We start from the raw sequence: 13,641 nt of genomic DNA, 5'->3' as shown, positions 1-13,641 counted from the left end.
CACTGTTGTTTGAATTTGGCGCCCTGCACTTTCACTGGCTGTTCTCAAATCGATCCCGTTAACAGTCAAATTGGGAGGTTAGATGGCTATATAAATGATATTGATGATATTACATGGCCTGTTGCTTTGGATTACTTTGTTAATCATCATGGGGAAAACCAAGAATTCCTTCAGGACTCTAACATGTGTATAATTAATGGAAGGATATGCCCCTTAAGCGATAACTTTACATTCATACAGTATCTGTCAAAGGAAAAGCTGTGATAGTCGTGGAGGGTAACTATGCAGTCTGTCTAGAAACTTGTTTGGCATTTAAGGTCTCGTCTCCTACACAGATGGTTGAAGAATGCAGATGTTTTGACTTAAACTGGAGAGAAAAAGTAGACTTCCTGATTACTCTTTTATCCATGATATTTTCTGGTTGGCCACAAACCTTCTCAGCCAGGTATTACTGTGCATCATTCGGAGCAAATGATACAGGCTTAAATGTAATTAAAGAAAAGTGCCAAATGACTTTCTATGTTCTGAAATGGCATGTAGAGCTCTGGTGAAACTCATCGAAACCCTGCAAAGAATCCAAGAAACAACATTTGATTTAGAAGTGTGGTATGACAAAATGTGATATTATATACTCTGGAAGCCTTATTGGAATGACTAGTTAAGGGATCCATGGTCAGTAAAATGCTGACCACACCGCTTGCATCACATGCGCGAGCGTTGCAAAATAAAAGTACACATACATGTTATTCAATCATTGCACCCACACCACTCGCGCGCCTCTTGCATAGCCTGGCGCTAAAATAGAACTTGGTTCTATTTGTGACGCTTGATGCGCTGCAAGTCCCGTCTCTCCCATCTCCTCATTGGTTTTTGAGGAGCATATACCCACGTGGGTGAATGAAAGATGAACTGAGGTCCACACTGCAGTTGGTAGTGGTAATGCACCTTAAAGTTGGTTGCCAACCGCCATATAAAGTCCAAAGAAGAAGAAGCCTGAAGGAAACTAACTCGGTTTACCCTTTTACCTGTGGATTAATTGTCAGAGTAGATGACCTTGTGCATTTCAGGTAAAATAATAACCCAATGTTTATATCCTAGGACAAATTAGCTAGCAACAGCAAGCTAGCTAGCTAAATTGCCATCAATGTTTAATGCTTTTCGACCTGTCACCAAATTAATATAGTTGGTTCAGACTTCGTTTTGATATTTCAACCTCCGTGTCCCAATTGCGTCTGGGGTGGGTGGACAAAAAAAATCAACATGCGGGAGTAGGCGCGCGAGCGGTCTGGTCAGCATGTCATACACAAAGCTGAATACTTATTTGTACAGTGTAAAGATATAAATACAAGATAACATTTTAGGAAGGAATTTAAGAAAAACCAGCATGTTTGACTGTGCCAATTCAAACGGAGATATCAGAGAGGGCAGTTATTACACCTTGAAGAGACTTATTTTCTACCTTTAGTCAGTTAGGAACAAATTCTTATTTTCAATGATGGCCTAGGAACAGTGAGTTAACTGCCTTGTTCAGGGGCAGAACGACAGATTTTTTTTACCTTGTCGGCTTGGGGATTCGATCATGCAACCTTTCGGTTACTAGTCCAACGCTCTAACCATTAGGCTACCTGCCGCCACAGTTACAGGAATCCTCAACAGTTTGAGCCAAATAAACAAGTTAGGACCAACACGACATGAGAAAATTCCAATGAAAGTCAGGGGGGGGGGGGGGGGGGGTTGAACTCTGATATTACACAGGTACTTAATTAAGGAGTGGGAGAAGTGGTTTGCTAGTTTGTTCTCAGGTAACAAAAATGTGGCATATTTTGAGGAAGAATTTTATAAAGACATATGTTCCCTGAGAACTAAAATGCAAAGTACAATGTTAAAACCGTCTGATCAACACAGAGGTGGAAAAAGTACACAATTCTCATACTTGAGTAAAAATAAAGATATCTTAATATAAAATAACTCAAGTAAAAGTCTAAAAGGTATCAGATTTGAAATGCACTTAAGTAGTGGTGAAAAAACATTTTCATACTTGAGTAAAAGTAAAGTAAATGCTATACATCAAATTCCTTACATTTAACAAACCAGACAGCACAATTTCCTTTTTTATTACTTTTGACAGCCAAGGGCACACTCCAACACAATTTACAAAGGAAGCGTTTATGTTTAGTGAGTCCACCAGATCAGAGGCAGTAGGGATGACCAGGGACGTTCTCTTGAGAAGTGTGTGAACTGGACCTTTTTCCATGTACTGCTAAGCATTCAAATTGCAATTAGAACTTTTGAGTGTCATGTATGGAGTAAAAAGTACATCATTTTCTTTAGGAACGTAGTGAAGTAAAAATACTAGTAAAGTAAAGTACAGAAACCCCCAAAAACGACTTATGTAGTACTTCAAAGTATTTTTAAAGTACTTTACACCACTGAATACACAGTGCATTCGGAAAGTATTCAGACCCCTTGACTTTTCCCACATTGTTACATTACAGCCTTATTCTAAAATGGATTAAAAAATAAAATCATAATCCTCAGCGATCTACACACAACACACTATAATGACAAAGCAAAAACTGCAAATGTATTAATAGAAATGCCTTTACAAAGTATTCAGACACTTTGCTATGACACTCAAAACTGAGCACAGGTGTATCCTGTTTCCATTGAACATCCTTGAGATGTTTCTACATCTTGGAGTCCACCTGTGGTAAATTAGCATTGATTGGACATGATTTGGAAAGGCACACACCTGTCTATGTAAGGTGCCACAGTTGACAGTGCATGTCAGAGCAAAAACCAAGCCATGACCTCAAAGGAATTGTCCGTTAGAGCTCTGAGACAGGATTGTGTCGAGGCACAGATCTGGGAAAGGGTGCAAAAAAAATTCTGCAGCATTGAAGGTCCCCAAGACCACAGTGGCCTCAATCGTTCTTAAATGGAAGAAGTTTGGAACCAGCAAGACTCTTCCTAGATCTGAACGCCCAGTCAAACTGAGCAATCGGGGGAGAAGGGCCTTGGTCATGGAGGTGACCAAGAACATGATGGTCACTCTGACAGAGCTCTAGAGTTCCTCTGTGGAAATGGGAGAAACTTCCAGAAGGACAACCATCTCTGCAGCACCCCTGGACAGATGGAAGCCACTCCTCAGGAAAGGCCCATGGTAGCCCGCTTGAAGCTTACCAAAAGGCATCTAAAGAATCTCATACCATGAGAAACAAGATTCTCTGGTCTGATGAAGCAAAGATTGAACTCTATGGCCTAAACGCCAAGCATCACATCTCGGGGAAACCTGGCACCATCCCTATAGGGAAGCGTGGTGGTGGCAGCATCATGCTGTGGGGAAGTTTTTCAGCAGCAGAGACTGGGAGGCTAGTCAAACTCGAGGCAAAAGATGAACGGAGCCTGCTCCAGAGCTCTCAGGTTTACCTTCCAACAGGACAACAACCCTAAACACACAGCTAAGAAAAAACAGGAGTGGCTTCGGGACAACTCTCTGAATGTCCTTAAGTGGCCCAGCCAGAGCCCGGCCTTGAACCTGATCGAACATCTCTGGAGAGAACTGAAAATAGCTGTGCAGCAACGCTCTCCATCCAACCTGACAGAGCTTGAGAGGATCTGCAGAGAAGAATGGGAGAAACTCCCCAAATACAGGTGTGCCAAGCTTGTAGCATCATACCCATGAAGTCTCAATGCTGTGAAGGTGCTTCAACAAAGTACTGAGTACTTAGGTAAGTGATATTCCAACAAATTATATTTGTAATAAATTTGCTAAAATTTATTTAAAAAAAATGTTTTTGCTTTTTATTATGGGGTATTGTATGTCGAGTGATGAGGGGGAAAAAACAATTGAATACATTTTGGAATAAGGCTGTAATGTAACAAAATGTGGGAAAAGTAATGGTGTCTGAAAACTTCCGACGGCACTGTATGTAACCCATACTTAAAGGAGCTTTTTCTGTGGCAGAAGTTAAGGTGATTGACGCTGCAAAAAAAATGGGAAAGTGTTTGACATTGAACTGCCTAATTAAGTTTTAAAATCCAAATTTGTTTTGACTACAGTACACTGCCATCCATAAGTCTATAGTAAATTCCATTCTCAAATCTTCAAAACAATGTGACTGAATTATAGAGGCATACGTTTATGAAGTACGGTCTATAAAATTATATTCATCCATCCTCAACAATAGGCTAATTACCTTTTGAGGATCAAAACATTCTAGGGGAAGAACAAAATTGTTTTGGTAAATCCAGAGCCTCTATAGATCATATCTTCTCCGTCTGTATTAAACAGACATAGATTACACAAAGCCTAGTTTTGCATGTTTCAGTGGTCTTTCAGCCTATAGTTTGTTAAAGACAGGGGTTGATGGGAAATTGTATCATGCAATCCAGTCTCTTTACAAAGTACCAATTGCTTGTGTGCGTGTTAATGAATATGGTACAGATTGGTTTCCCACACCCTCCGGTGTAAAACAAGGAGACGCCTTATGACCGACTTTGTTCGCTATGTTTATAAATTATTTGGCAAAATAATTTAAACGGTTAAATATTGGAGTAAAATAGCATTATCATAAGTATCCTTTTATATGCTGATGTTATTTTGATGGCAGAAACTGAACAAGACCTGCAGAAACGTTTAATTTGTATAGTGAATTGGTGTAAAAGATGGAGACTCGTGATCAACCAGACAAAAACACAGATAAAGCATTTTGTAAAACCAGGTACTAAAGAGAAGTGTTTTTCAGTTTTGTTTTGGTGAAGACATTGAGTTTACTAGTAATTATAAATATTTGGGTATTTTTATTGATGAACATATGACCTTTCTATACGGAACATCTGCCCTAGACGACTCTTGGGGGAGTTATAGGAGAAACAGAAACACTAAAGATATTGGTTATGCTACGTATTCCAAACTGTATCAGAGATGCGTGTGTCCTGTTCTGGAATATTCAGCACGAGTGCGGGGTGCTAAGAGGTATCTCAAAATCAAACATGTCCATAACAGAGCAGTACATTACTTTAGGTGTTCACAAGTTTGCACCTACACTTGCAATAACTGGGGACATGGGTTGGGAACCCTGTGAGGTGAGATGGAAGGCGTGTTTGGTGAGACTTTGGAATAGACTGTTGGATATGCCAACTGCCAGAATAGCTAGAAGGTAGGTAGCGGCAGGTAGCCTAGAGTGTTGGGCCAGTAACCGCAAGGTTGCAAGATCGAATCCCCGAGCTGACAAGGTAAAAAAAAAAATCTGTTGTTCTGCCCCTGAACAAGGCAGTTATCCCACTGTTCCCAGGCTGTCATTGTAAATAAGATTTTGTTCTTAACTGACCTGCCTAGTTAAATAAATAACGTTTTTCAATGGGATCTATCCATAGGGGGAGCCTGGGCAACTGAAATGTCAGACTTTTTCAAACGTGACTGAACATCTGTACAAAAACCAAATCAAGGGAGACATTGATATTATCAGAAAACAACTTGATGCAATATTTCAAAAATGATGTGAGGAGACTAATCATGAACCCAAATTGACAACTTTTTGTTTGATTAAGGGTGAATTCATGTGTGTGAGATATATTATGTATAACCTACCTAAAAGCAAGAGATCGCTATGTGCACAGGTAAGATCAGGGATATTGCCTCTGCATATTGAAACAGGTCGGTATTGTGGCGAAATGGAAGAGAAAAGACCTCGTATTGTGACCTCGAAGAAATAGAGAATGAAGCTCATTTTATCCTCTATTGGCCTATCTACCATGGTATATGCTTGCTCTTAATCCAGAAAGCACACCAGATACACCCTGACATCTGTATATGTTATGTATGATTGTTATGTTATGTACATAAGCACAGTACCATTCAGAAATTGACACACCTACTCATTCAAGGGTTTTTCTTTATTTTACTATTTTCTACATTGTAGAATAATAGTGAAGACATCAACTCTGAAATAACACATATGAAACCATGTAGTAACCAAAAAAAGTGTTAAATAAAACAAATATATTTTATGAGATTCTTCAAAGTAGTCACCCTTTGCCTTGAGAGCTTTGCACACTCTTAGCTTTCTCTCAACCAGCTTCATGAGGTAGTCACCTGGAATGCACTTCAATTAACAGGTGTGCCTTGTTAAAAGTTCATTTGTGGAATTTCTTTACCTCTTAATGCGTTTGAGCCAATCAGTTGTGTTGTGACATGGTAGAGGTGGGTATACAGAAGATAGCCCTATTTGGTAAAAGACCAAGTCCATATTATGGCAGGAATAGCTCAAACAAGCAAAGAGAAACAGCCAATCATTACTGTAAGACACGTTTCTTTGAAAGTTTCTTCAAGTGCAGTCGCAAAAACCATCAGGCGCTATGATGAAACTGGCTCTCATGAGGACCGCCACAGGAAAGGAAGACAAAGTTAGCTCTGCTGCAGAGGATAAGTTCATTAGTTACCAGCCTTTGATTGCAGCCCAAATAAATCAAATCGATTTTTATTTGTCACATGGCCGAATACAAGCCCTGAACCATCAATGCAGTTTTAAGAAAAAAATTGAAATAACAAATAATTAAGGCGCAACAATAAAATAAACAGTAGCGAGGCTATATGCAGGGGGTTCCGGTACAGATTCAATGTGCGGGGGCACCGGTTAGTCAAGGTAATTGAGGTAATATGCACTCGTATGTAGAGGTAAAGTGACTATGCATGGATAATAAACAGTAGCAGCAGCATAAAAATGGGGGCTGGGGTGGGGACAATGCAAATATTCCGGGTAGCCATGTGATTAACTGTTCAAGTGTCTCATGGCTTGGGGGGGGCGGGGGGGTAGAAGCTGTTAAGCATTTTTTTTATTATTATTATTATTATTATTTATTTTATTTTTTTATCGCCTGCCGTGCAGTAGCAGAGAGAACAGTCTATGACTAGGGTGGCTGGAGTCCTTGGCAATTTATTGGACCTTCCTCTGACACCACCTGGTATAGAGTTCCTGGATGGCAGAAAGCTTGGCCCCAGTGATGTACTGGGCCGTACGCACTACCCTCTGCAGTTGCCATACCAGGCGGTGATACAACCAGTCAGAATGCCCTCGATGGTGCAGATGCTTCAGAGTTCAAAAGACATATCAACATCAACTGTTCAGAGGAGACTGCGTGAATTTGTATTTATTATGGATCCCCATTACTCTTCCTGGGGTTCAGCAAAATTAAGGTAGTTTATACAATTTTAAAACATTACAATACATTCACAACACACTGTGTGCCCTCAGGCCTCTACTCCACCACATATCTACATTACTAAATCCACGTGTATGTATAGCGCATATGTTATCGTGTGTGCATGCATGTGTCTGTGCCAATGTTTGGGTTGCTGCACAGTCCCCGCTGTTCCATAAGGTGTTTTTTTAAATCAAATTTTCCTGCTTGCGTCAGTTACTTGATGTGGAATAGAGTTCCATGTAGTACTGTGTGCCAGGCCTTCATGGTCAAATTGCGGCAAAGAAACCACTACTAAAGGACACCAATAAGAAGAAGAGACTTGCTTGAGCCAAGAAACACAAGCAATGGACATTAGACCGGTGGAAATCTGTCCTTTGGTCTGATGGGTCCAGATTTTTGGTTGCAACCGTCGTGTCTTTGTGAGACGCAGAGTAGATGAACAGATGACATCTGTATGTGTGGTTCCCACCGTGAAGCATGGAGGTGGCGTGATGGTGCTTTGCCGATGACACTGTCAGTGACTTATTTAGAATTCAAGGCACACTTAACCAGCATGGCTACCACAGCATTCTGCAGCGATAGGCCATCCCATCTGGTTTGCGCTTAATGGTACTATCATTTGTTTTTCAACAGGACAAACACACCTCCAGGCTGTGTATGGGCTATTTGACCAAAGAGAGTGATGGAGTGCTTCATCAGATAACTTGGCTTCCACAATCACCCGAACCCAACCCAATTGAGATGGTTTGGGATGAGTTGGACCGCAGAGTGACGGAAAAGCAGCCAACAAGTGCTCAGCATATGTGGGAACTCCTTCAAGACTGTTGGAAAAGCATTCCTAATGAAGCTGGTTTAGAGAATGCCAAGAGTAGAAGTAGGCCTATAGGCTACCTGGCCTGCACACAAATGTAAGCATATAAAATGTGCCAATTTGGGGATCTGATAGTATGTCTGATTGGCTTAACACACCACCACTAATAAGCTGTGGAACTTCACAAAGTAATGTTTTCTTCACGTCAAACAGCAAGCAAACAAAGTCTGTTTTTACATCCATCGAGAATGACAATTGTTCCTCAATGTATTTGAAAAACAACTCTGTGTGAAAAAGGACAAATGTCATGCTCTGATCCAGTGGAAACGTCATAAAATAGACCTACCCAATTACTTCTTATCCGTTGCGCAAATAGTCTACAGCTGTGTCTGTCCTGAGCTTACTGGTGTGGGAAACTGAGGGCACAGAATATTTTATTCAATGTTTGCTAGTTTGCTAGCATGAGCTTCAGGCCAGATCCAAGTTAATAGTTGATACAATGTTTCAAGTTCATTGAAGATATCCTATAAATCACATTGGCCTATTACTTCTTTTAGGATATTTTCTGCCTGCAGGCTGCAATGTTTTTATTTGTTGGCTTTATGTAGGCTATTTACAGTTGGCAATGATACTTTTTAGGTTTGTATCATTTTAATTTAGTTTCGGATAGAATTTTGTTTAGCCACATGACAATGATTGAGATACAAATATGTTATTATAAGTTCAACTCTTTCATGAAGATGTGCATATGAAAACCATAACTGGCACGCAGATCGGTAGAAATGGTAAGATAAATTGGCATGCCACATGATAAAGGTTGCCGACTCCTCATGTAGCCTATTACCGATAACTTCAGGAGAGTAACCGCAGAATCTGCAAACGCCAGTAGGAGGATAGTCGGGTTACGTTTATCTTGATCTCTGGCTCCCTCAAGTAATGTGTGTCTTATTTTAAACAATGCGCGTAAAGCATCAGACAAGCTCAATGCGTATATAGTTCATTTTATTAAAATACATAGGGTGTCTCTTCATGGAGAAATACACATTTGAGAATTTTGACCAACCGATTGGTTGAAAGAACAGGTGACTTTCGGTTGAATAAGATCTTTTTTTTTGGTCCGGGACAGCCCTAAATTTTAGACAAAGCCTTTTCAAAACAAAAAAAATAGGGCCACCTCCTCCGATAACCAGCGCAATTCGGACAGAACTATGATAAATATGCCAGCAGTGTAAAAAGAGTTTTGAACATCCAATGTCAGGTTTGTCTGACTCAAAGTCATGGGACGAACCCTCTCTAACCCACAATGAAGTGGCCAACGCACTGACGTCCAGGCTTGTCATGAATAGAACCATCCTGCACATTATAGGCATTAAATCTCTGCATTTAGCAGATCATCTTGCTATAGGCCTATATCCACAAACGGCATCTTTGTTGTAAATATACCCACTTGATTTGTCAAAATATACCATAACTAAATCGTTTGATAGCATGGTCAAAGACCAAAGCGAGCGTCAAAGCTATTTCGGTGTCTCTCCCTCCGTATTTCTTCTGAAGCTCCAAGGTTTGTGTGCGCAAAGCCCGAATGAGAGCGAGCTGCTAGAAAAACAGGGCACGTCCTCTTTAATAAGCCTAATTTAAGATTCAATTACAATACCTCTGAAGAGCATTAACTTCCAAATTAGACATTTACTGTAGGCTTGTCAGTGACAGAATCTCAATCTGATGGAGACAGCGGGTATGAGCTGGTAAATACACAAAGAAGCGTCTATCTGAAACTTATTTTTTACACTGGTGTGAGGCAGAAATTAGCAGTGGAGAAACTAAGCTACAACACCAACATTTCCCAGAAAGAAAGCATGCCCACATTACAATAAGACAACGATGCTTTGAAACAGATTTTTAGAGCAGGTTGTCACAGGGCAGGCCTGACCAGTGCAAGTGCATGCTCCTGCTGAGGTAAATGGCTGGCTGATGGCGGGCTCAGGCACATGGCTAATCTGCATGTGTGAAGGTCAGGGCTCAACCACTATGGGAGGTGAGACCACATAATGGGCTCCCTGCCAAAAAGCAGGATCACATCACTAGATAAATGAAGCAAGCAGCCAGAGTGTTAGAGATTTCATTACACAATGTAAACAGAACACAATCCTGAATCCTACCCCACACCATTACTGAAGGGATTAAGAAATTAGGCAAGAACACAGTAGACATCTCTATTTACATCTGCAGTGAAAATACACACATTTGATAGATGGTGAGAACCAATCAGATGCAATATTATGTAAACTAGGCAGTAGCTGTCAAATGTCACTCCACTTCTCAAACTTCCAAAGTACCCTCGGAAGTTGAAGCTGTATACCAGCCCAATATTGGACAACAGGAGCCTAACGCTACTCCTTAGCCCAAGGACCTTACATGTTCTGTTTAAAGTGCGAATTGGCGCTGGAAGCCAAAACAGCGTAATACTCTAAGTTAAATGTGAATCGATTCACAATTGCGGTATTGTTCTAGAAACATAAATCCCTCTACTTTCACATCAAAATAATTTCATAAATGCAGAATACACATACTATACACCGTTTTAACAGAGTTGCAGCCGACAGTATTGTCCACTGACAACACGTTTGTGGTGTCTGTCTTCCATTTACACACAGGTGTTCAGAGACTCAGACAGCCAATTTGCACAGGTAGTCTAAGTTTCCTGTAAGCAAGCGCTATAACATGGAAATATGGCCATGTGTGAACCCTAACCCTAAAAGGTGTGTATAAATTTCATGTATTATTCTTTGTCAATATATGAAAGATAAAGGTCCTTATGCTACCAAAACCGTACCACAGGCGATTCGTGTCAATGTTCAGACCAAGCGTCACAGCTCTTAATAAAATTCCCCCTACAGAATACGCCTTCCTCCAATGACTTACGTAATGGAACTGAAAGTCATGATCAAGAGCTAGCTGGATACCAGCCCTTGCAATCTCTCTAACCAATTGATTGCAACATGGGGACATAGCTAGCTACTAGCATAATATATTCCTTAAAGGCGTTGGCAACTCTGTATGCACAATATGGGCCAAGGAGCATATCTAGCTAGCCAACGCGAGGCCCTCAAACTAGTGTTACAAAGCTAAATGTTATCAGGCTATTCTATAGCTAGCATATAACAAATTAGAGTGTATAATAGTTCGCTGGATATCAACAAACGAATGCTAGCGTTAGCTAGTAAGAATTATGCTTGTTCAACATACGTTGATATGCTTTTTGAGATTTGAAATGGATAACGTTACTTCAATAGCTCAGCAGTTGCACACATCCTGACCTGACTGTTAGCTAGATAGAGTCAGCCTTGCTAGCTAGCATGTCTGAATGCTAGGTAGAATGGTCCACGGTTTTTAAGCAAGCTAAACATTAGATGGAAGGTTCGACGATATTTTTTGTAAGTCCACAAGTTAAATGTTTTTAAATTAATCAGCATGCGAATGCATAAGTTTACTTGGAACTATGTATAGCTAAAGTGGTTTTTAAAATGTTGGAGCATAGACTATAGAAACTAGGAAGCAAACTAACTGAAACGGATCACTTTGTGGTCCCCAACCAGAAGCCACATTTAATGCCAACTTCAAGCAACCATAAACATAAGTTTGCTAACTGCCCATATGGCTGCTGAATTCATAAAATGACTGGATGTTATCCCCGCCTGCATGCTTATATATTATACAGTAGAATGTTAGGTACTGTAATGTAGCTACACAAATATGCAGTCAGACTCAGAGAAGACCTCTGATCCTAGCCGCACTGGCTGACAAATTCGCATAACGTTCGCTAACCTGTCTCTGACCATAGCTAAATTAATTTAGCTGGTTTATCTATGTAACGTTAGTTAACTACAAAACCGCCTGGAAAGCTTAGTTAGTTTGGCAAATTAGTAAAAAGTGACATATGAATGTATAATTTACCTGTGATCTGCCGCTTCCTTGTCCGTTGTTTCCAGGGCTCATGGCAGGGTGATTTCTTTGTTGTCCTCCCCAAACATGTGTAACTGGACCGTATTGGGGGTTTATGTCTTTGGGCAGCCCCATGCTTGATTGTTGTTGTTGTTGAGCAGAGAGATTAGTGTAATCTTGATAGCCACCGCCATAGCCCCGCATCATAGGACTCGGGGATGTCAGTAGCTGGTTTAGAGTTGGGGTAGCCCCCGAAGGATGTTGCTGAGTTTGCCCTGGAAATCTCTGAAACCCTCCAACATTAGCACCACCAGAAGAGGCAGCGGCCATGGCAGCTTTGCTATGATTAGCAGCAGCCGTGTTGCTGCCTAGGCCCATCATGTTGTTCCCCTGCCGAGAGGGACTCATCATCCCATATCCACTATTACCGTAGCCAGGTCGGTAAGTCGGGTAGTGGTTGTACGGGTTGTTGTGGTACCCTTCGTGGGAGTTTTGTTGAACTTGATCCATATTCTGTTGTACCGAATGCATTATCCCAGACCCAGGGCTTTGTTGTCCGCCATGTTGATCAAAGCAAGGCCCTCCTTTACCATTTCCATAATAACTATTAAACTCCGAAACTGAGCTGGTACCACTTTGGGACGGGTTGATGTTGTTATTCGTTGGTCCCGAACTGGCATGCTCGTACCTGCTGTCCAACCGGTCTTCCGTTTTGCTCGGTTGGTCGTCCTCATTTTTATTCAGCATTTCCTGTTGCTGATGGCGTTCGACTGTATTCCCTAAAACAACATTCCCTTTTCCTCCATGTTGGCGGTTTCCACTTTCTCCATGTTGGCGGTTTCCACTTTCTCCATGTAGCGACTGCTGGTTGTTGTTCTGAATTTGGCGTTGTTGGTGCTGAATGAATTGGTTGAATGGCTGTTGCTGAGGAGGTGTGTGGTGGAGAGATGGAGTATCTTCGCCACCAACATTTTTCACTTTATGACTCACAAACATTCCCGTCTCCATGCTAGAATTTGAAGTCGAAAAAGACGCCGATCTAGAATCTCTACTTTCCTTCTCACGTGGATTCGAATCGTTGTTTGCAGGAGAAGCTCGAGCTCTACTGGTCGGGTTCAGTTCATGGCGTTCTACATTATTCATAGCATGAACGCTAGTCCCATTTCCTACCCCAAGCACAGCTCCACCAACTACTCCAGACTTGCCAGATTTCAAATCTTGACTCAAGCTACTAGCTAAATTCGACCTTTTCTTACCATTTGATGTTGGGGCTGTTGCCACTTGTGCGGCCATGATCAAGTCCACATCTCAGGCATAAAGTCCAGTCGAGCTAGCAAGCTAACTGGCTAATGAAAAAAAGGAAGAAAAGCAGAACACAAAAGAAGCCAGACAGCCAACGTTAGCTAACAAGAAAACGACGTTAGCGTAAAATGAAAAAGCGCAAGAGTATCGAATATCCGCATAAATACCGTCCGTTAGAGCAAGCTCATGTTATACGTTTTCAGACAGACATGAAACTTTTTTCCTTCCATGTCTAACCCGGATACAGGCAAATGCCTTTTCTCTCCGAAGCCCCTAGCCCAGCATGGCATCAGCGAAAACAGCGAGCGTTGAGAATCAAGGGCTCTAGCCAACGATGGTGGATAAATCAAGATGTCTAGTCAAGCAGTTTACCATTTGAA

General features: G+C 41.2%; 1 protein-coding gene across 7 annotated transcripts in view; it reads right to left on the bottom strand.

Moving 5' to 3' along the window:
- LOC139583098 (AT-rich interactive domain-containing protein 1B-like) overlaps nt 1-13,641 on the bottom strand; it is a 105,652-nt gene extending 92,011 nt beyond the window's left edge. For 4 of the 7 annotated variants that reach the window (XM_071413841.1, XM_071413843.1, XM_071413842.1 and 1 more), the window contains exon 1: nt 11,972-13,640. In XM_071413841.1, the coding sequence (XP_071269942.1) occupies nt 11,972-13,252 (1,281 nt within the window). In that variant the 5' untranslated portion in view covers nt 13,253-13,640. Of the gene's footprint in view, nt 1-11,971 lie in introns of all 7 variants that reach the window. The other 3 variants (XM_071413847.1, XM_071413846.1, XM_071413845.1) reach the window with 3 other exon arrangements.

Source organism: Salvelinus alpinus, chromosome 8, assembly GCF_045679555.1.
Source record: "Salvelinus alpinus chromosome 8, SLU_Salpinus.1, whole genome shotgun sequence".
NCBI classification, from domain to species: domain Eukaryota; kingdom Metazoa; phylum Chordata; class Actinopteri; order Salmoniformes; family Salmonidae; genus Salvelinus; species Salvelinus alpinus.
The sequence above is the reverse complement of the archived record's forward strand: the minus strand, read 5'-3'. Positions and strand labels throughout refer to the sequence as shown.